This window comes from Catharus ustulatus, chromosome 4 (genome assembly GCF_009819885.2).
Source record: "Catharus ustulatus isolate bCatUst1 chromosome 4, bCatUst1.pri.v2, whole genome shotgun sequence".
NCBI lineage: Eukaryota > Metazoa > Chordata > Aves > Passeriformes > Turdidae > Catharus > Catharus ustulatus.
Window position 1 is genome coordinate 2,917,967 of NC_046224.1, and position 19,596 is coordinate 2,937,562.

At 48.6% G+C, this 19,596-nt stretch overlaps 1 protein-coding gene across 2 annotated transcripts in view; it reads left to right on the forward strand.

The window, feature by feature from the left end:
* The window catches only part of PLXNA4 (plexin A4), a 450,712-nt gene that overhangs the window by 329,767 nt on the left and 101,349 nt on the right, over positions 1 to 19,596 (forward strand). For both annotated transcript variants that reach the window (XM_033057624.2, XM_033057622.2), the window contains exons 6-9: positions 4,392 to 4,515; positions 7,531 to 7,684; positions 10,863 to 10,962; positions 13,785 to 13,899. In XM_033057624.2, the coding sequence (XP_032913515.1) occupies positions 4,392 to 4,515; positions 7,531 to 7,684; positions 10,863 to 10,962; positions 13,785 to 13,899 (493 nt within the window). The remainder of the gene's footprint in view (positions 1 to 4,391; positions 4,516 to 7,530; positions 7,685 to 10,862; positions 10,963 to 13,784; positions 13,900 to 19,596) is intronic.

Genomic DNA, 19,596 nt, shown 5'->3' on the forward strand with positions numbered 1-19,596 from the left:
GCTGTATTAGCAATAATAAACTCACCAGGTGAGAGTCACAGGGCCCAATGACTGTCACCAGAGACAACAGAAATGATGAGCTGAGGTCAGGATATTTCATTATCCCTCAGCCCAGCTGCTGAGTGCAGGCTGCTGCCTTCCAGGCAACCACTTTTATAGGCAGGTCTTGTGTCTGGAAGTACTAATTTATTAAGAGTCCCATTTGCCTTTATTTACAGTTTGCTGAACTTACTTCTGGGGCTGCCATGTCCCCTCTGGGCAGGTGCCTTCTGTGATCCTTTGTCACTTTTGTTCCTGTGTCTCAACCTTCACCATCCAGGGATTGGAGACTGGAGCTGGAGGGAAAGACTTTCCTCTGCACATGCTGGAACAATTTTCTCTGCTGTTTCTTGCTCTCTTAGGGGAGGGCAGAACATTTTTGGTGGTGCAGAGGGAGGCTGGAGGGAGGAGGTTTCTTTATGTCAGGTATTTTTTTCTGAATTGAAGGATCACAGAAGGATTTACTTGGAATGGACATTAAAGATGATCCAGTTCCACCCCCTGCCATGGGCAGGGACTACCCCAGGCTGCTCTGAGCCTCATTAACCTTGGACACTTCAAGGGATGGGGCAGACACAACTTTTCTGAGCACCCTGTGCCTCACCACCCTCTGAGTACAGAATTTTTTCATTCTATCCAACCTAAATCTCCCTTCCTTCAGGGTAATCCATCACAGGAAAACCCACCACGTTGTACCTCTGGAGAACCTCAGCAGCTGGGCAGACACCTTGGGTGATGTGTGAACCCAGCTTAGGATAGATGAGGTGCTCATGGGAGAGGAGATGGGAGAAACCACAGGCAAAATGCTCTGAGAAGAGCCACCATCACTCCTTTCTTTATTCACAAACCTGCCCAACCCTCTGGCAGGTGGCTCCATCCCTTCAGATTTGATTCCTGGAGTAGCTGTGCTCACTCACTGGGATCATCAGCCCCAGAGCCCAGCTCAGCAGAACTCCTCCACATCAGACTCAAACACCAGGCACAGCTATTTAGGGCTTTTCCAACTGAGGAATTGCATTGAAAAAGTCAGACAGTGAAAGTTAGGAAGTGGCAGAATTGAGGTCACCGTGGAAAAAAGGAATAATAACCTGTGATCCTGTAATTAAAGCCTGGCCAGCAGTGTGTGAGTGCAGGGAGCAGATTTGCAAGCACAGAAGCTGCTTTCAGTCTGGCAGTCCCTAATTCCTGAGACCCTGACACAGCAGCCTTAACATTACATTAAACCCAGGCTTAGGTTGGTTTGGTTTTTCATAAATTCATTATTTGGATGACGTTATTTTCACCTCATGGCAGATATCAAGGCTGCAAGGTACATCAGTCTGATATGGAGTGAGAGTTTGATCTGAAAAGTCACATGTTTTAAATGTGTATGACCTGTAAACAGCAGGTAAAATGTGAATTATTACATTCCTGCTCAGTGGTGGGAATGGGAATACAAATCACATTCCTGAGTGCTTAATCCATATCCATAAATTTGAACTCAGCTTGGATATCTGCCTGCTTAATTTTTTAAAATCCAGATATTTCTGTTCCTTCTGCAGCTGAAGGAAGTAAATGGGAGATAATAGAACATCTTGAAGAATGTGGGCACTTGTGTTTTGATTCTGAGCCCAAAAAGGTTTCCCTTCCAAGCTATTCCCAGGAGAGGAGTTCCCACACCCTGCAGAGCTTTAATGGGATTGCTGTGGCTCTTTGTTTTATGGAAGTGCTTGGAAAAATCTCAGGTCAGCATTTTGCCTTTTGGCTTTCGTGCCACCATTGAGAACTTACATTTTTGGGGGTATTTAATGGGCTATTGGTCCAACCCTCTGGAGAGTGCCCCATTTAAAATTCCTGATCCAGCATGTGGCAGTGCCAGAGGAGATTTAATGGGATGAGGGCTCCTGGGAAACAGAGCAGGAGCTGTAGTGCTGCTTTTGCTCTCTCAAACCTGCAAAGTGTGTTGAGAGTGGCCAAAATATCCCTTTATGGATCCTGCTTCTGGAAATACAAACTTTCCTCTGCCAGAAAGATGGAGAAATTGGAGTTTGGAGTTGGGTTGTTCTTCTAGAGTCAGCCACTAGACAGAAGCCAAGCCCTAAAGTTTTAGACCATCCCAAGATTTATAACATTTGGACTAACCACATATTGAGTTTCCATGGATCCTCATCTGCAAATCCCCATGCACAAGGGTGCAAGGGGTAGGGATGCTGAGGGTGATCTTGGAGCTCCAGCAGCCCCCAGGTTCTCTCAAAAGTGAGACTCTGAGGTCTGGGAGTGGGTGAATAATTTAACATCCACACTTAAGTCTTTATGGCTGGTTTTAATGGGGGGTAATAGCACTGCTAATAACAAAATCCATTGAAGACACCCTGTGCAAGTCCATAACATTAACTTAATGGCAGGAGGTAATTGGCATGCAGCTGGAGCTGTCCTTTTGGATTAACCCTGTGCATTTCCAGGAAGACACCAATGGCCTTGGCAGAGCGTGTGGAGTGAAGTACAGATGTGCTTTGTGTTAAACAAGTGCAAGCCAGGGAGGGAACAGGGCAAACAGGTACCAATCCACTTTTCTGGGTTGTGTTTGCACCTCACAGGTGAGAGGAGGGGCAGTGACAGCACTGAAAACATCAACAATGAGAGGGTGGTGTGAACTTCATGCATTTGTGCACCTGTGCGGTTATTTTTTTATATATATATATATTTTAGGCACTTTTTGCTGGGTTGTGGTTGTTTTTTTTAATGAGTTAAGTAGTTAATAGTTGTTATAAAGTTGTTTATTGTAAAGGCAGGTTAGTTTTAAAAGGCAAAGAGTTATAGGTGTTAAAATCTGTGTTAAGTTTTGGTACAGAGTTTCAAACAGAAGCAGAAGCTGCTTTTGAAGATTCCAGCAGGGCTGACGTTGCTGTAGCACCTTTTAGGTTTTTTTTGGGGGGTAATGATGATGGTGGTGAGAGAGCAGGAACAGAAGTAAAGGGCAAAGCCAAGCAGAACAGGGGATGCCGCTCTCTCTAATGCATGGATTTTTATATAGAAATTTTTTAACAAGCTAAAGACAAAAACTTGAACTACTACTCTTTAACTGACTTGAATTTTAGTTTTTAAGCATGTTAGGTTATGTATAAACTACATATATTATTTATTTTGTTTTATTTGAAAAATGTAAGCAATATTTTTACTATAGTTTTATGTCTAAAACTGTGTTCTTGCAGCTTCCACAGAAACACTAGTGTCTAAGACTATGTTTTTTAACTTTCACTAGAACTTGCATTTTTACTCTAACATCTGAGACCTTTTACTCATTAAAACCACTTAAAGCTTATTCTAAAACTTACTCATTTGTTTACTTATTCTAAAACTTAAACTTACACCTTTACTTAATGTGCAAGTGGCTTAACATACTTTAATTCATCTAAAAGTTTTAATTTAATCCTTGTACTTTGATTTCTCTTTGAAAAATTCAGAGAGATTTTTAACTTACAAACTCCAACATGCACTCACAAATTTCACTGAGCTGTCACTTACTGGGAACACTTGAATTTTTAAGATTCAACTCTCAGCACTTCTAGTCAGGCATGTAAAAAACTACTTAATCTGCAGGGACACTGCTTAGGGGGTGTCCCCATCCCTGAGGTGAGGTACCCAGAGCAGCCCAGAGGCACCAAAAGTGTGCAGCATTCTCAGGAGGGACAAAAACCACGGGCTGTGCATGGCTTCTCTACAAGGACAGCCCCTGGACAGGAGATTTGAAGGATTGGGGGTTTGGGAAGGCTGTGCTGGACCTGCTGTGTGGGTGGAGAGACGGAATTTCTGCAGGGGGGATGAGCCTTTCACACATCACCCTCCATCCTCTTACGGGTTCCTTGCAAATCCCCAGCCTGCTTGAGCAGTCCCACAGCTGCCAGCAGCAGAGTTCATGCTCTCAGACATCTGGTGAGGCTCTTGGGAATGTCCAGGAGTTGGACATGATGATCATTTGCAGCTCAGGATATCCTCTGTAATCCCGCGAGCCACTGTGCGCTAAGGACAGAGTGTGATTTTCTGTCCCAAAGAGCACAGAACTGACTTTCTACCCACCTTGACTGCTGCTCCCACCCCCCAGATCTGTCCCCAGCCTGCCAGCAGCAGAGTTAGTGCTCTCAAGTATCTGGTGGGGCTCTTGGGAATGTCCAGAAGTTGGACACGACGATCCTTTGCAGCTCAGGATATCCTCTGTAATCCCGCGAGCTGGAACGCGCTAAGGGCACGAGTGTGATTTTCTGCCCCAAAGAGCACAGAGCTGACTTTCTACCCACCCTCTCTGCTGCTCCCACCCCCCAGATCTGTCCCCAGCCTGGCTCTGTGCTCACTGTGTCCCTGTCTGTTCTCCCCAGGTGCACGAGGAAGGAGCGGTGCGAGCGCTCCAGCGAGCCGCGCAGATTCGCCTCGGAGATGAAGCAGTGCGTGCGCCTCACCGTGCACCCCAACAACATCTCCGTGTCCCAGTACAACGTTCTGGTGAGGAATGACAGCCCCTGCCCCTCTCCTCGGGTTTAACCTGCCCGTGAAGCATGGCAGAGCCAGGGATTCAGTGGGAAGGACTGGCAGCAAGAGGTTCTCCAGAGGCCCTTAACGTCCCCAGCAACTTTTCTGGCACAGGGAAAAATTGTCACAGGAGGACATTTTGGTGTTGGTTATTCTCTGTGTAGAAGTCTAGAAATGGACTAGGAAGAGTCTGTGAGGGCAGATATGAAAGGACTCTGTCCTACAAGCATTGTATCCTGTCCTGGAGAGGAATTAACTAAAAACTTTAGGCAGGGGACATTTTCATGGTTAGAAATTGCAGTCTAGAAGAAAGCCAAGGGAAGGGTGATATGAATTATTTCAGTGAGCTCCAGTTCCCATCATTTTGGATGGAAATATCTCCTTCTAATAAATACTCCATCCTGGTCCAGCACTAGGCATGCAGAGCAGAGAGGCAGGATGCTGTGCAGAGGAGCCCAAGGCTCCCAGGGCTCCTGTTGTCTCCTGTGACATTCCACAGCACAAGGTTTCACCTTTCTGGCCTCGAGCTACTCAGTCAGCAGCCAGGGAAACCACACAGCAGATGATCCTGATCATTCCTGGGCTCCAAGAAGGAGACAGAAACTCATTTCTCTCAGACTACCAGTGCTCTGTCTTTTTGACCATGCTAATTTGGGCTGCAATTAAGTTGGTAACCCAGGCCCTAAAAGTTCCCTCTCTAGACATTTAGACCTCTGAAAGGTCTAAATGGAATTGCTCAGGGTGCAGCTGCCAGACACCTTCCAGGTGACAGGTTTGGATTTCTCCAGGGATAATGAAATCAGCTTTTCAAAGCCTGCATGTCCAATCATTGCTGCTTTGTTTCAGCCTCTTAACTTTGCTGTGACTTTACTTTCCCCAGGCTTCAAACAAAACTGATCTGAGACATCTTAAGTTCTTTGTTCTTCTGGGAGTTCAAGGTTTCTTTTCCGTATTCTCTCAGTAGCTGTTGAGTTCTTTCATGTTGGAATAAATCCTGGGGGACTGGCTGGCTCGGGGCGACTGAAATGATAACAGAATAAGAGACCTTTACCTCTGGGTTCCTCCCAGGGTGAGTCAGCCCAGAGCTGCTGGGATCAGAAGCTGTCATCATTTGTCACCCAACAATCTGCATGAGCATTTTGATATAAATCTCAGCCCAGTCCCAGCTGAGCTGGTGACCCAGCTCATCCTGTCACCAGAGGCAAACCAGGAGGGGAACAAACAGAGGGCTGATGGTGTCCTTATAAAACCTCTAGAACAGTAGAATCTTGAGTTCTAGCAAAGTGCCAGTGAACGAGGGGAATGAATTCTTACCCATGGAGGCAGAGCAGGTGTTTGTGTGGTCAGCCATGTTTCTAAATTTTGGGCACTAAAATCCTATCTGAGTCTGTTTTAGTCCAGGATTGCTGCTCTGGGCTGTCTGAGAAGAGCTTCTTGCTGGGGGAAGGCTCCATGCTTTCCATGCTGTCCCAGGAGTGTGGAGTGTAGAATTTCTCTGCTCGGGGTGTGCACTGGCCCATGGGGTTCGTGGCCAAGCACTGATCTGCCCACCAGTGTCATCTTCTGCATGGCACAGCTTCCCCCTGCATCATCCATGCCCAGAGGAACATTTGATAAGGAGGAGATTCCCATTTTCCATTGCTAGCAGGGAGAATGGAGTCAACCTCAGTGTTGAATCTATCCAAACAGCTTTTTCCTTTTCCCCATCCGAGACAAAAACAAAATCACCTTTCCCACTGCCATTCCCATGGCGCAAAAATGATCCTACTCTCACAAAGGCTTAGTGGCATCCAGGGCTAAGTCTGCCCAGCCTTTCTCCCTGGTGCTCCTCAGTGTGGAGAAGCAGCTCCAACCTTTCCCTAAGGGAGGAGAAACACTGTGTGGGAGCACTGAGCCTATGTCACCTTCTCATCCTGCCCTGCTTTGTCACCTGGACTGACACCTGCTCTTTGTGCTGGTAGAAACAACACCTCAGCATGCACCTGTGTCTCCTTTCAGTGGCTGTCACCTCAGAGGGGGGCTCAGCCAGCTCAGGGAGGAGGAAAGTGTGGGGAGCATCTGCATCTGAGCCTGCAGCATCTGCACTGGAGCCTGTGCTGAGTGGTTGGCTCCAGAGTTCTGTCACAAAAACACTAAATTTACACCAATTACCAGGTTCTAGGGATCCCCTGGGGTGCCCCTCTGTGTCCAGGCAGGACCTGGTGAGTTGAGCAGGACCCTCAGTGATGGAGAGCCGTGGGGAAGGACCTTTGTTTGGGAAGCTGGCAGCTCCTCCAAAGCATGGACATGGTGGAAACCAGCCCTGAGATCCCTTTCCCCATAACCATGAGCAATGCCAGAGGTTTTTGTGAACCCTAAAATCCTCCTTCATGGCTTTATTTCCATATGGACCCCCAGGACAGCACGAGGAGCCAACTGGTTCTTCGCTGGGATGGGCAGGAGAGGTTTCTGTGCCTGCAGAGCCAGGGCTGTGTTTTGTGGTGGACTGAAGGCTGTAACTAGACTCTCCTCACACAGGAACTTGGGCACAGAGTGCTCCCCCCTGCTGGTGCTGGCAGAGCAGCCCGTAGAGAGTTAGACTGGAGCGCTCCAGTTTCTCTGGAGTCTGCAGAGTGCCTCTTGTGAGTAGCAGTCACCTCCCTCAGAAACCCTGGGGGCCAGGGCTGGCTCCAAAGACTCCCTGCCTAACCTGACACCTGCATGACAGACAGCGAGCACTCCCTGCCCTGCACTGCCCCAGCCAGCACTGGGACACGGTGCAGGTGTCCCTGCACAGCCACTGCCACCTGTGTCAGCACCAGCATCTCGTGCCCTCCCCTCCTCACTCATCCCTCTCCTGAGCCGCTGCTTTCTGCTGAAGGAGGATGCTGTCTCTACAAGAGGCTCTTTGTCCGACCTCTCCAGTGTCATTTTGTCCTGCTGTTGTTTGGCTGAGTGTTCTCTCTTTTTTTTCTGCCTCTCCTTCTCTCCCTCCCTCTTTGCCTGCAGCTGGTTTTGGAGACCTACAACGTCCCCGAGCTGTCAGCAGGAGTCAACTGCACCTTCGAGGACCTGTCGGAGATGGATGGCTTGGTGGTGGGCAGCCAGATCCAGTGCATCTCTCCAGCTGCCAAGGAGGTGCCCCAGATTGTCACAGAGAATGGTGAGTGTCCCCCTGCACCCCTCCCTCCATCCTCACCCCACCCTGCATCCTCACTGTGAGGTTAAACCTCTGCTGCTCTAAGGCACCAACTTCTTGTCAGGTTATTTTAAATGAGCAAAGCAGCTCATGGTTGCTAAAAGACTGTTTATTGCAGAGCATCAGTCTCAAAAGCAGAGTAGCAGACAATAAAGTCCATGCTAAGTTTTGGTAAAAGTTCCAGATAGAAGCAGAAGCTGCTCCTGTCAAGGTCCTGAGAAGCTGATGTTGGTGCAGCAGCTCCTGTCTTCTTCTTGGATGTTGATGATGTCAGCAAAGCAAACCAATAGCAAAAAGCAAATGGCAAAAGCTGTGGCAAAAGCTGTGGCAAAAGCCCCAGCTCTCCCCAATACATACTCCTATATAGGATTTTTCCAGCAAGCTAGGATGCAAACCAGGACCACCACTCCTTAACCCATTAGAATTCTAGTTTTTTAACATGCTAGAATACATATAAACTACCCATACAACCTGTCTTGTTCTATCTGAAAAATGTAAGCAATGTTCTTACTAGAGCTCTGTTATGTCTAAGCACTGTCTACAACCACGTTCCTGGAGCCTCCACAGAAAACATCAGTGTGTTTTTTTAATTTTTACTAGAACTCACACTTCTACTCTGGCATCTGAACCTTTTACTCACTAAAAGCACTGAAGCTCATTCTAAAATTTACTGACTCACTTACTCATCCCAAAACTTAAACTTACACCTCTACTTTATGTGTGAGTGGTTTAACGTATTTCAATCCATTTGAAGGCTTTAATTCAATCCCTGTACTCTGATTTCTCTCAAGAATTCAGAGAGAGACCTGGCTCACTGACTCCAACACCTCACAAAGCAGGATTTGGCTCCTGAGAGCCTGAGGAAAGGCATGGGAGGCTCTGGGAGCAGGAGGGATGCTGGAGCAGCCCAGCAGCACATCATGGCACGAGCTGTGTGCATTGGGAGGGATTCAGGGGTGCAAGCCCTGAGCTGCAGCCCCAGCACCTGCACTGAGGTGTGTGTGACGTGTGAGGTGTTTGCAGGCTGCCACCGAGTGGCAGTTGGACATATCCAGCAAAGACCAGGCATGGATGTGGGATATTCCCTCTGCTTTTGGCCAGGCTGGTGCTCTCAACACATCCCATCCCGTGTAACAGACAGGAATTCCTGCAGAGCAGGACAATCCTGTCTGTAATTTCACCCTGCTCCTCCCAGATTTAATTCTGTGTCTCAATTCCTGTCTCAATTCCTGGTCCTCACTGCATTCAGCTCTTCCAGGTTTCCTTCTCCCAGAGTGGTCCAGCACAAAAAAATACCTTGTCTCCAAGGGTGCTTCCCTTATCCACAACTTCCTGCACTTTTTTCTGTCCCTTTTCTAACAAACTTTCTGAAAAATTTCAAGAATTCCTGTGGCTCTTTACAGGGACTTGCTATAAAAACCTAGACCTGCTGTCACCCCCATGAGACATAGAGAGGATGCTGCCAATTTTTGTCCTTGGCTTGCTGTGAAAATTTGCTGTAAAATTTGCCTTTGGGGATGCTCAGACCACAGAAAATGAGGTGTTGCCATCATCTCTGCTCTCCCTGAGCTGCTCACAGCTGCTGTGCTCTCCACTGCAGCCCCAAAACAAGCTCCCAGGAGATTGTCACCACTTTCAAGTCCCACTGAGTTATCAGTCATGTTTGCTTGCCAGGACAGGTACCAGAAATTCTTTCCTTGTTATGGACATCTGTCCCAGGCCAGGCTACCATCAACCAGCAAACAAAAATAGCAGTGAAAGGTGGAGACAGAACAAAAGAAAGAAATTTATGTGCTTTCAGGGCACCTGCAGCTTGTTTCAGCTTCAGCCAAAGACCAAGTCTTCCCTGCAGTGCCAGAGTCTGGATTTGAACCCAAGGATGTGTGACTGTCCCACCTGGGGCCATCCAGTCCTCACATCCTGGTTTAAAATCCATTCCAGAGGCTGGCAGGGTTGTGAAATATAGCAGAGCAGATGGGCAGCAGGGCTGAGCCCTGGCAGTGGGATGTGTTCAGTGAGGTGTCAGTGCCCCAGGGTGGGTGAGGGAGCACAGGGTACTCGCTGTGACCCACTTCAAGATTGCTTTGGATTCATTGATTATTGAATCTTTCAGGTGAGGAGGGAAATAATAGAATTATAGTTTGGAAGGGCCTGAAAGGTCATCTCATTCCACCCTATGCCATGGCAGGGACACCTCCCACCATCCCAGGGTGCTCCAAGCCCTGTCCAGCCCAGCCTTGGACACTCCAGGGATCCAGCAGCAGCCACAGCTGCTCTGGGCACCCTGTGCCAGGGCCTGCCCACCCTCCCAGGGAACAATTTCCTCCTGATATCCCACCTAAATCTGCCCTCTTTCATTTTAAAGCCATTCCCCCTTGTTCTTTCACTCTGTGCCCTTTTATAAATAGCAGGGAAAGGGCCACCCAGGTAAATTTTGAATTAAAGCTGGGTCACTTCCCCACCAAATTACTGCAATTGCTGCACCCACTGAACTGTGGGGAGAAGCAGCAGCTGGCTGCCCAGCTTGGGAGGAGTGGGGAAAGGTGTGGAGGAGCTGAGGTGAAAAGGGGTCTGCTACAGAAATGGGTGGAACCCTCAGGAAGTGCAATGGATTTCTCATCTCTCACACTGGGATGGGCTCTTTGCAGCCACAGCCCGAGGGGAATGGAGCTTGGGGTGAGTGGGGTGAGTGAACACGGGAGGAATGTCCACATCCCCTTTTTTTTCTGGGAACATTGAGTAAACCAACAGCATGGAACAACTTCAAGGACAAAATTCTATTTAAATGTCCTTTGAATTCTAGACATCTGCACTCATTCTTTGAGCTTAGCTTTCCTACTTGAATCCAAGTATGAATTCAGTCACCACATTTTTGAAATTAGACCTGTTGTCATCCTCCAGCCCAGGCTCTGCTCCTTGGCACAACAATTTCAGTGGTAAAGACATACTCCATCACCCATAAGAGCTGGAGCTGTGGGAGAACTGGGCTCTAGGATGATTTTATAACACTTTTTACATTTCCTGAGGATGGCCCAGCCAAAGGGCTGTGGGACAGCTCCAGTTCAGGCTGGTGGCTTGGCCAGCAGGGCTTAACTGGGCTAACAAAGCACTGACACCCTGATGTGCCTATTCTTTCCCCCAGGTGACCATCACATTGTCCAGCTCCAGCTGAAGTCCAAGGAAACAGGGATGACCTTTGCCAGCACCAGCTTCGTCTTCTACAACTGCAGCGTCCACAACTCGTATGTTCATTTCTAGTTTCTCATGGGCATGTGTCCCTCAGGAAGATGATTAAATGTGGAGGTGACCAGGGGCTGGGGTCACTTGTGTGGTGGCCAGAATAGTGGGACCCTCCTGAGATGACTCAGAGTGTGGGGATCACTTTTTTCCTGCAGGCAGAGCATCAAATTAGGAGCGATTTGTCAAATAATTGAATTAGAATGGAATTGTGCCCTCAGCACATCTTCCCATTACTCATTCTTTTGTGGGTTTTTGGCTCCTCACATGCACCTCCAGCCCTCATCCATGCTGCCAGTCCCACCAGTAGCCTGCCCCAGGTGGTTAACATAGACTTGAACCCTCCAATCTGGAAAAATAAACCTTATGGTTCCTGCAGGGTATGCACTGAATGCAGGTGACTCCCTCAACACCATGTAACCCATGATGTGAGCACCTTCCCTGCCTCACACCCCATTTCCCTGGGCTTTAGCTGCCACCCAGGGCTGCTCAGGAGCTGTCCCAATGGAGCAGACCCACAAATCCCTGCAGAAAGATGCTCTTACTGCAGTTCATCCAGCCCTGAGCTGCTCAGGAGCTGCCCCAGTGCAGCAGACCCACAAAACCCAGCAGAAAGATGCTCTTGCAGCAGGTTCATCCACTCTGAGCTGCTCAGGAGTTGCCTCAATGGAGCAGACCCACAAATCCCTGCAGAGAAATGCTCTTGCAGCAGGTTCATCCAGCCCTGAGCTGCTCAGGAGCTGCCCCAGTGCAGCAGACCCACAGATCCCTGCAGAATGATGCCCTTGCTGCAGGTTCATCCACCATGAGCAAGGCTGAGCAGCTCTGTCCCCACCACTGAGCCATCAGAGGTGCCAAAAGCAGATAATTACTGCAGCTCAGCAATTCACAAGGAAAGGCAAATCCTATTTCCATGTTCCTGCTGCTTTGACAAACAGTGTCAGAAAGCAAGTGTTGGGGGGGAGGAGAGCAGGAGAGATGGTGCTGTTAAATATTTATGGCATGTTTTGGTTTCTTACTTGACAAACTATAATATGCTATCCATTTTTAATTTGATGTATCAGAGCAAGCACTTGTTAACAATTTGAAGAATAAGTTGCTGTACCCAGAGCTGAGAGTGGATTGGGGTTGAGAAAGATTTCACAGAGACAGGGGAGAAGGGGTGTGTTGGGCTCACACAGGAGTTGTTCTCTCCTGCCCATTAAAAACCCAGTGGCATTTAAGGACCAGGAAAATTCACTTCCCTGAAGTCTCCTCCAGGTACTGTGGGTGCATAGAGTCATAAAATTGTTAAGGTTGGAAAAGCTCTCTAAGATCACCAAGGCCAAGTCAACCAGCACCACCACCATGGTCAGCACCAAACCTTGTCCCCAAGTGCTTTTTAACACTTCCAGGGAAGGTGACTGCCCCACTGCCCTGGGCAGCCTGTTCCAGTGCTTTACAACTCTTTCCATTAAAAAAATTCCAAATATCCAACCTACACCTCCCCTGGCACAGCTTGAGGCAGTTTCCTCTCATTTTGGCACTTGCTCCCTAGGAGCAGAACTTGACTCCCCCAGCTGTCCCCTCCTTGTGCAGAGCCACAAGGTCCCCCCTGAGCCTCCTTTTCTCCAGGCTGAGCCCCTTCCCAGCTCCCCCAGCATCTCCAGAACCTTCCCCAGCTCCCTTCCCTTCCCTGGACACTCTCCACCCCTCCAGGTGTTTGCCATGAAGGTCTCCAGAGTGTGAATGTGCAGAGAGCTGGGGTTGGTTGCTGCTGAGCAGAAATCATGTTAAATTTGAAGGGAGGTGTGATGCAGGTCCAAGTGAGTGCTGTAACAGCCAGGGGAGGTGTTTGCAGCTCTGGCTCTGCACAGCCCCTGGGGAACAAGAGAGCAAAACCTTGTAAGGTGGAGGGAGTGGCTCTTTCTGCACCCAGAGCAGGTGATGCCCTAAATTTGCCCTCTGCTTCCCAGGTAGCTGCTCCAGCAGTCTTCACCTCTCTTCTGAGATGAAGAATGTGAGTTAATATATTTGCAGGAATCTCATCATCCTGATCAGAACTCACACCAATAAAGGGGGAGAAAATTCCCTTTTTCATCTTTGGTTTTCTGGCTTTGGTACATCCCAATTTGTCTCTGGCCTCTGTGTCATGTGTATTAACCAGATGGAATTGTTGGTGCCCAGGGCAGCCAAAATACAATAAATATTTGTTATTCCTCTTGTTGCAATGATATGAATGCAATCTAAATTATTTAATCATATGAGACATTTGAGATGCCAGTGACCACCAGCTCAGGCCAGAGCAAATCCAGCACCATCCTGTCAGTGCAAAGCCTGTGTCCTCCTGCAAAAGCAACATTTTCCAGGCTGTACTTCCCTCTGGGAAAGGCTGTCAGTGATGCCTGGATTGGCTAGAACAGAGCTAGAGAATAAAGTAATTATTTATTAAGGTTTCAATAGACACACCCTGGGCAGTGCAAGAGCCTGGCAGAGCCATACACCCACATGAATAGTGGTCAGGAGTTTTTTGGGCAGATTAAATTTGGTCTATTTGCATATCAGGGGTTAATTGTCCAATTACAGCTTCAGGTGATGAAGTCACATTCCCCCAGTTTGCTCCTCCCAACTCATTTTTGTTTATATTTTTGAGGCTGTGAGGTGTCCTTGGCTCTCAGGCCAGGAAGGATTGTTCTGTCTGCCCAAATTGAAGAGAGCTCACTAACACCCTGTAGGCAGTTCAAAGCTCTACACTACTGCAGTACAGGGCCTGAAAAAACACAAAAGCTAACATGCAAGGCATGGTGAGGACCCAGCTGGCCGAGTGATGCCCTGTGTTGTGTTCCAGGTGCCTGTCGTGCGTGGAGAGCCCGTACCGCTGCCACTGGTGCAAGTACCGCCACGTCTGCACCCACGACCCCAGCTCCTGCTCCTTCCAGGAGGGACGAGTCAAGATGCCTGAGGTAGGCAGGGAATGTGCCACACGTCTGGGATGCTCAGGGCTGGTGTCACCCTGTCAGTCCAGAAAGCCTTCTCCACCTGCAGTCCCACCCTTTCCCTCCTCTGCTCGCTCTCCCCTCTCCCCCTGCAGGGATCTCCTCTCCCCTCTGCTCTGCCAGACCCCCAAGGTTCTTCTGCCTCCCTCCTGCACAGCACAGGCACTGTGTGAGCCTGCAAACTCAGCACAAATTCCTGCACCAAAGGTCTTCAGGTCCTTCTCATTCCCTGTGGGTGTTTGTGGCTCTCAAGGGCTGGGCAAGGATGGCATCACAAGTGCACTCTGACAAACAGATTTACAATCACTCTGTGGCCAGAAAGGTCGTGGGTTTTTTGGTTTTGTTGGTTTTTTTTTTTTGTCAAATGGGAGGGATGGCAAACACTGGTCGTGCATCTCCTCCAGGACAGATTGAGGTTACCTAGCCCAGGCTGCTGATTTAGGATTTAGGGCTCTGGCCATGGGGTCAGTAGATCCCAGCTGTGTTTGGAACACCTTTGTGGGTTTGGTGCCCAATGGCAAATTCATCCAGCTGTGCCCAGGTTGGCACTGACTGAGCTGAACTGGAGCTTGGGTCTTAACACAGAGCTGCAAAGGCTGCCTGGCTGGTGGTGTAACCAAGGAGCTCTTCCAGGCAAGTGGAGCTCAGGAGAATACAAATAGGAAACCACCTAATTCCTTCCTGGTGCCACACGTGGTGTCTTTTACTCCTGTGGCATCGCCATTCCCTCCAGCCCTTCTGTAAGTGCTGGTTGAGCTGTCACATTTGTGCTGCTTGAGATGTCCTGTATCAGATGTCCTGACCTGCTCTGGCAGTGGGAAAAGCCATAAATACTCATGAGTTCTCCATCTACCAGGATTCAGGATTTTCTGTGTAACTCTGGAAAATGTGCTGAGGGGCTGGAGGGTCTGATGCCCTGAGCTTGGTGGTGAAGGAGTGAGGAAAGCCCAGGGTTATCCCAACCAGAAAGGTTCTGCTCCCTCCCATGGAGCCTTGCCAGCCCTGCTGGCCCCTGGTTACTGTCCCACCCCCACAAGGCACTGTGGGAACCTCATTTTCTGGCTGAGTGGAATCTTCTGGGACATTGTCTCAGTTTTCCAGTGGGCAATGTCAGCACCTCCTCTCCTCTCCTCTCCTCTCCTCTCCTCTCCTCTCCTCTCCTCTCCTCTCCTCTCCTCTCCTCTCCTCTCCTCTCCTCTCCTCTCCTCTCCTCTCCTCTCCTCTCCTCTCCTCTCCTCTCCTCTCCTCTCCTCTCCTCTCCTCTCCTCTCCTCTCCTCTCCTCTCCTCTCCTCTCCTCTCCTCTCCTCTCCTCTCCTCTCCTCTCCTCTCCTCTCCTCTCCTCTCCTCTCCTCTCCTCTCCTCTCCTCTCCTCTCCTCTCCTCTCCTCTCCTCTCCTCTCCTCTCCTCTCCTCTCCTCTCCTCTCCTCTCTCCTCTTTTTAGCTTTATCATCTCTCTTCCAGTTCTGTTTCTGAAAGATGTCTTCAGGAGACAGCTCCATTCTTGGGGGGATTTATTTGTCACTAGATTTTGCTTCTCCTCTTTTCTACCCCCCTTAACAGAGAATTTCTGCTAAGCTTTGTGTACTCCCTTTCTGATCTCGTAAAAATGAGATTTTCATGGCAGCAGGAAGAGGCACAAACCTGACCTTGGGAAACCACAACTGATCTACAAGGCAATGACAGCATCATGCAGCACATGGATGCTACACTGGTCATTGCTGATGGGAGCTGAAGCGTTTTTTGTCTTCTCTGGGCACAAATGGGATCTCATTCCCCTGGGATACAACATTTGGAATAATCTGCTAAGCTCAGGAGCTGGTTTTGCTCTCTGCTCCACAAGGGAAGGACTGGAATGACAAAATCTGCAAGGATAAAGCTTTGCAACCCCCAAAACTTTCAGAGCTTGCTTTGTGCCTGGCAGTGTGAGAAATGCCCTGCAGCTTCAGGTCCTTCTCATTCCCTGTGTGTGTTTGTGGCTCTCAAGGGCTGGGCAAGGATGGCATCACAAGTGCACTCTGACAAACAGATTTACAATCACTCTGTGGCCAGAAAGGTTGTGGTTTTTTGTTTTTGGTTTTTTTTTGTCAAATGGCATTTTGAATGAATGTCTGTCTCCCACTCTTCCCTTGAAAAGCCATCTTCTCACTGACTCACTGCTCTCACCAAACCTCCACTGCCTATTTTTTACTGTCACCTGTAATTCCATCATTTTCTGTCCTGTGCCTTGCTTTGTTGAGTGGGTTCTCTGAACAATAGAAACCATTCAGCACCTTGAACAGCCAAGCCTGGCTCCTCCTTGCCAGCCCAGAGCTTCACCTGGCTCCTGGTGGTGCAATGTGACTCTCGTGGCTGACAGACCCAGGTTTGTTCTCATCTTCAGCAGAGCTCCAGGTGCACCCTCTTATTTTCACTGTCTTCTCTATCCATTCTGCTTTCAATCCTTTCCTCTGCCAGCATTTGGAGCCCTGGAGGGTGAGGAGAGGGAAGGCTTTGCCACCACCCAGGCATGAGTACCTGCTAAATCTTGAGGAGGTGCTGATAGGGACATGGGCTGGTTGGACCATCCCATCTCCTGTCTCTCCACGAGTTTTCTGAGCAGATTAACTCAGGCATCTTCCCAAAACAAATTTTGGTGTTACTCTGTCACACAGACCCCTGCTAGAAACTCCTTCCCTCTGGAGTTATCAGTGCTGGCACGCCAAGCCTTCACCCTCTTCACTGTGGCCTTCACCTCCTCTTGCTGTGCCCACCTTCAGGTGATTTTTTTTTCTCTGTTTGCCTGTACACCTTATTACCATGCTGTGGGAAGAGGCTTCCCACTCTCCAGATGGGCTGGGCTGCAAAGGGGCTCAATTTGGGCTGGCAGCCCTCAGCCCTGGGCCAGCCTGCAGTGCTCTGAAGGGAGCCTTGTGCTGCTGTGTCCTGACTCCAGCATTTCCTTAGGATGCCTCCCACAGGCTCACCCTTTCATTTGGGCCTTATTCATGTTCTCTGAGAGGATCCTGGGGTTTTTTGCTTGTATTTCCTTGTATGAGTTGCTGATTAGTGCAGGATGCTGGATGGATGTGAGACTGATCCAGAGGAGCAGCAGAAAGGCTTTGGCTTCGACCCACTTTGTCCAGAAAATGCTGTTACCTGCCATCCAATTGGATATCCTCGTGCCCAGCTGGGAATTCTTCACTGGAATTTGCCATTCCCAGCCAGCTCCAGGCTGGGAATGGCAAAACAACCAGAGATGGAGAAAGGACAGAAAATTCCTGTTCCCTCACTGTCAGCTCTGAGATATGACTCTCTTACCTGCCACTTGTCAGGTGAATCAGTTCTGTCTGTACCAGATCTGCATCAGCCCCTCTGGGAGCCTTGGGAAAACCCATGTTTGCTCCAGGGAAGAGCTCCAGCTTAGTCATAAAGCAAGAGTATTTATGATTGTGGCACTGATCTTAATCACAGAGGGTTCATGATGTCCCCTGGATGATTTGTAGAAGAAATACTTCACCTTGGCGTGTAATTTCCCTTCACAGCAGGTTTTTGAAAGCCAGGCCCACTCACTTGAAATATACTGAGTGACTTCTCACTTTAGAAAGGAGAGCTGATGTTATTGTTACTGAGGCAGGAAGGGAAAGCACGAGGGAAAAAAGGACATTTTAATACTAGAGTGGATTGTTGTTGCTGTTGTTGTTGTTTTTCCCAATGAACTGATGGCAAAAGTGGAGAGAATTAGTCTCAGATACAGAAGGGAATGCACTTTTTGGGGTTTTACTTTGTCATCTTGTCTGCTTTTGACATCTGCTGCTGACCAGAGTTGGAGTGCAGGCTCAGAGTCTGAGCATGAACCATTGCACTGCACATTCCCACTCTGAAATCAACCCTTCCCTGACACAATCCTCAAGCAGGAGAGCTCAGCCACTTCCTTCTGTAAATGGGCAAGGCAGTCAACCAGAACTGGGGGGAAACTGAGGCAGGAGGTGTGAAATGATGGATCTGAGTGTAACAGGGGCTGTAGAAACAACCCCTGACTCCTGATATCAATCACCCAATGCTGATTTTCTCATCTGTCTTGTCTCCATTCAGACCTGCTCTGATCCAGGGAGTAGTTTTCACGTCAATGTTTCTGTACAAGGATGGGATGCTGGGATAGCCTGCTTGAGTTGATGGGATAAAGGAATAAATCTTTTATTTCTGCCTTTTTCTCTAAGATGAACATTATCTTGTTCCAGGCCTTGCAAGGATTTCAGCTTTGTGTAGGGGAGAAAGAAGGGGAAAAATGGCACAAGCCAAAAGCAAGCCTAGATAACAAATCTGTTATTCACCAGGTTTAACAGATACATAATCATTTAATTACCTTGAAGGAGGTTTTCATCTTTCCCTGCTCAGCCAACATGTGCGTGCGCCTGTTTTTCTTCCTCCCCCAAACAAGCCTTTCATTAAAAGGATTTTCATCTGCTGCCTAAAAAGGGAAGAGAAGAAAGGATCTCGCACCGAGGTGTTTTATGTCGAGTTGTACGTGCTAATGGCAGCAAAGCCCACATAAAAGGAACAACTGCTTCAGATATTCATTTGTCAGGAGTGATGGGGAGCCCTGTGAGCTGTGTGCTGGCGAGCAGCTGCCGAGGAGCAGAGCAGGGCTTTGCTCCTGCCTTGTGCCAAACCAAGAGCTGTCCTGGTGGCCTCCGTCACCAGTGCACTGATCCAGCTCTGCCTGGCTGCTGGGCCCTCTTGGGAAGGTGTTTGTTGGGAAATGGGGTGGAAGGAAGGGGGGAAAAGAAAGTGGAGGGTGATGATGCCTGAACTGACAGGCATCTGAGAGGCATTTGGATAATGTCCTTAGCACCAGGCTTTACATTCTTGTCAGTCCTGAAGTGGTCAGGAAGCTGGGCAGGATGGTGGTTCTAGGTCCCTTTGAACTGAAAATGCAAGATTCTATTCTATTCTACTCTGTTAAGTCCCTTTGAACTGAAAATCTATTCTATTCTATTGTACTTCTATTCTATTCTACTGTAATTCTATTCTATTCTAATTCTATTCTATTCTAATTCTATTCTATTCTAATTCTATTCTATTCTACTCTAATTCTATTCTATTCTATCCTATTCTATTCTATTCTACCCTAATTCTATTCTATTCTATTCTATTCTATTCTATTCTATTCTATCCCATCCCAATTTATTTGTTTCATGTCTGTGCCTCCTCATCATGGACTTTACAGTAAACTCAGCAGTGCCTTCCCCATCCTGCTGTTCCCTCTGAGATACAGACAGGACTTTGCCCCAAGGTCTCCAAACCTCAGACAGGTTTCCAGACCCTCCAAATGTCCTGTTCTGTCCTGTTTTCAAGGTGCAGAAGGAAGTCACAGCACCCACCTGCTCCCAAAATGCACCCCAGTGAGCTGGGTGGCTGCACTGGGGAGGGGACAGAGGACCTGCTGGCCCAAGGGTCAGCTCCTCACTCCCTTGCATCAAAAACCCTTCTGCTGATGCATCTTCAGCTGTTGCTGTGGCAACTGCTCAGTTTTCATCCCTCTCCTCTTTCCAGCTTCACTTAACTCACCCAGAGAGGCGAGTGCTGGAAGCCTCAGCACGGGGAGAGGAGAAAACCAAAAACCCATCCCTGCTCAAATGGATGCACCTCTCCCTTCTCAGGGGCTGCATGACAGCTCCAGCAAG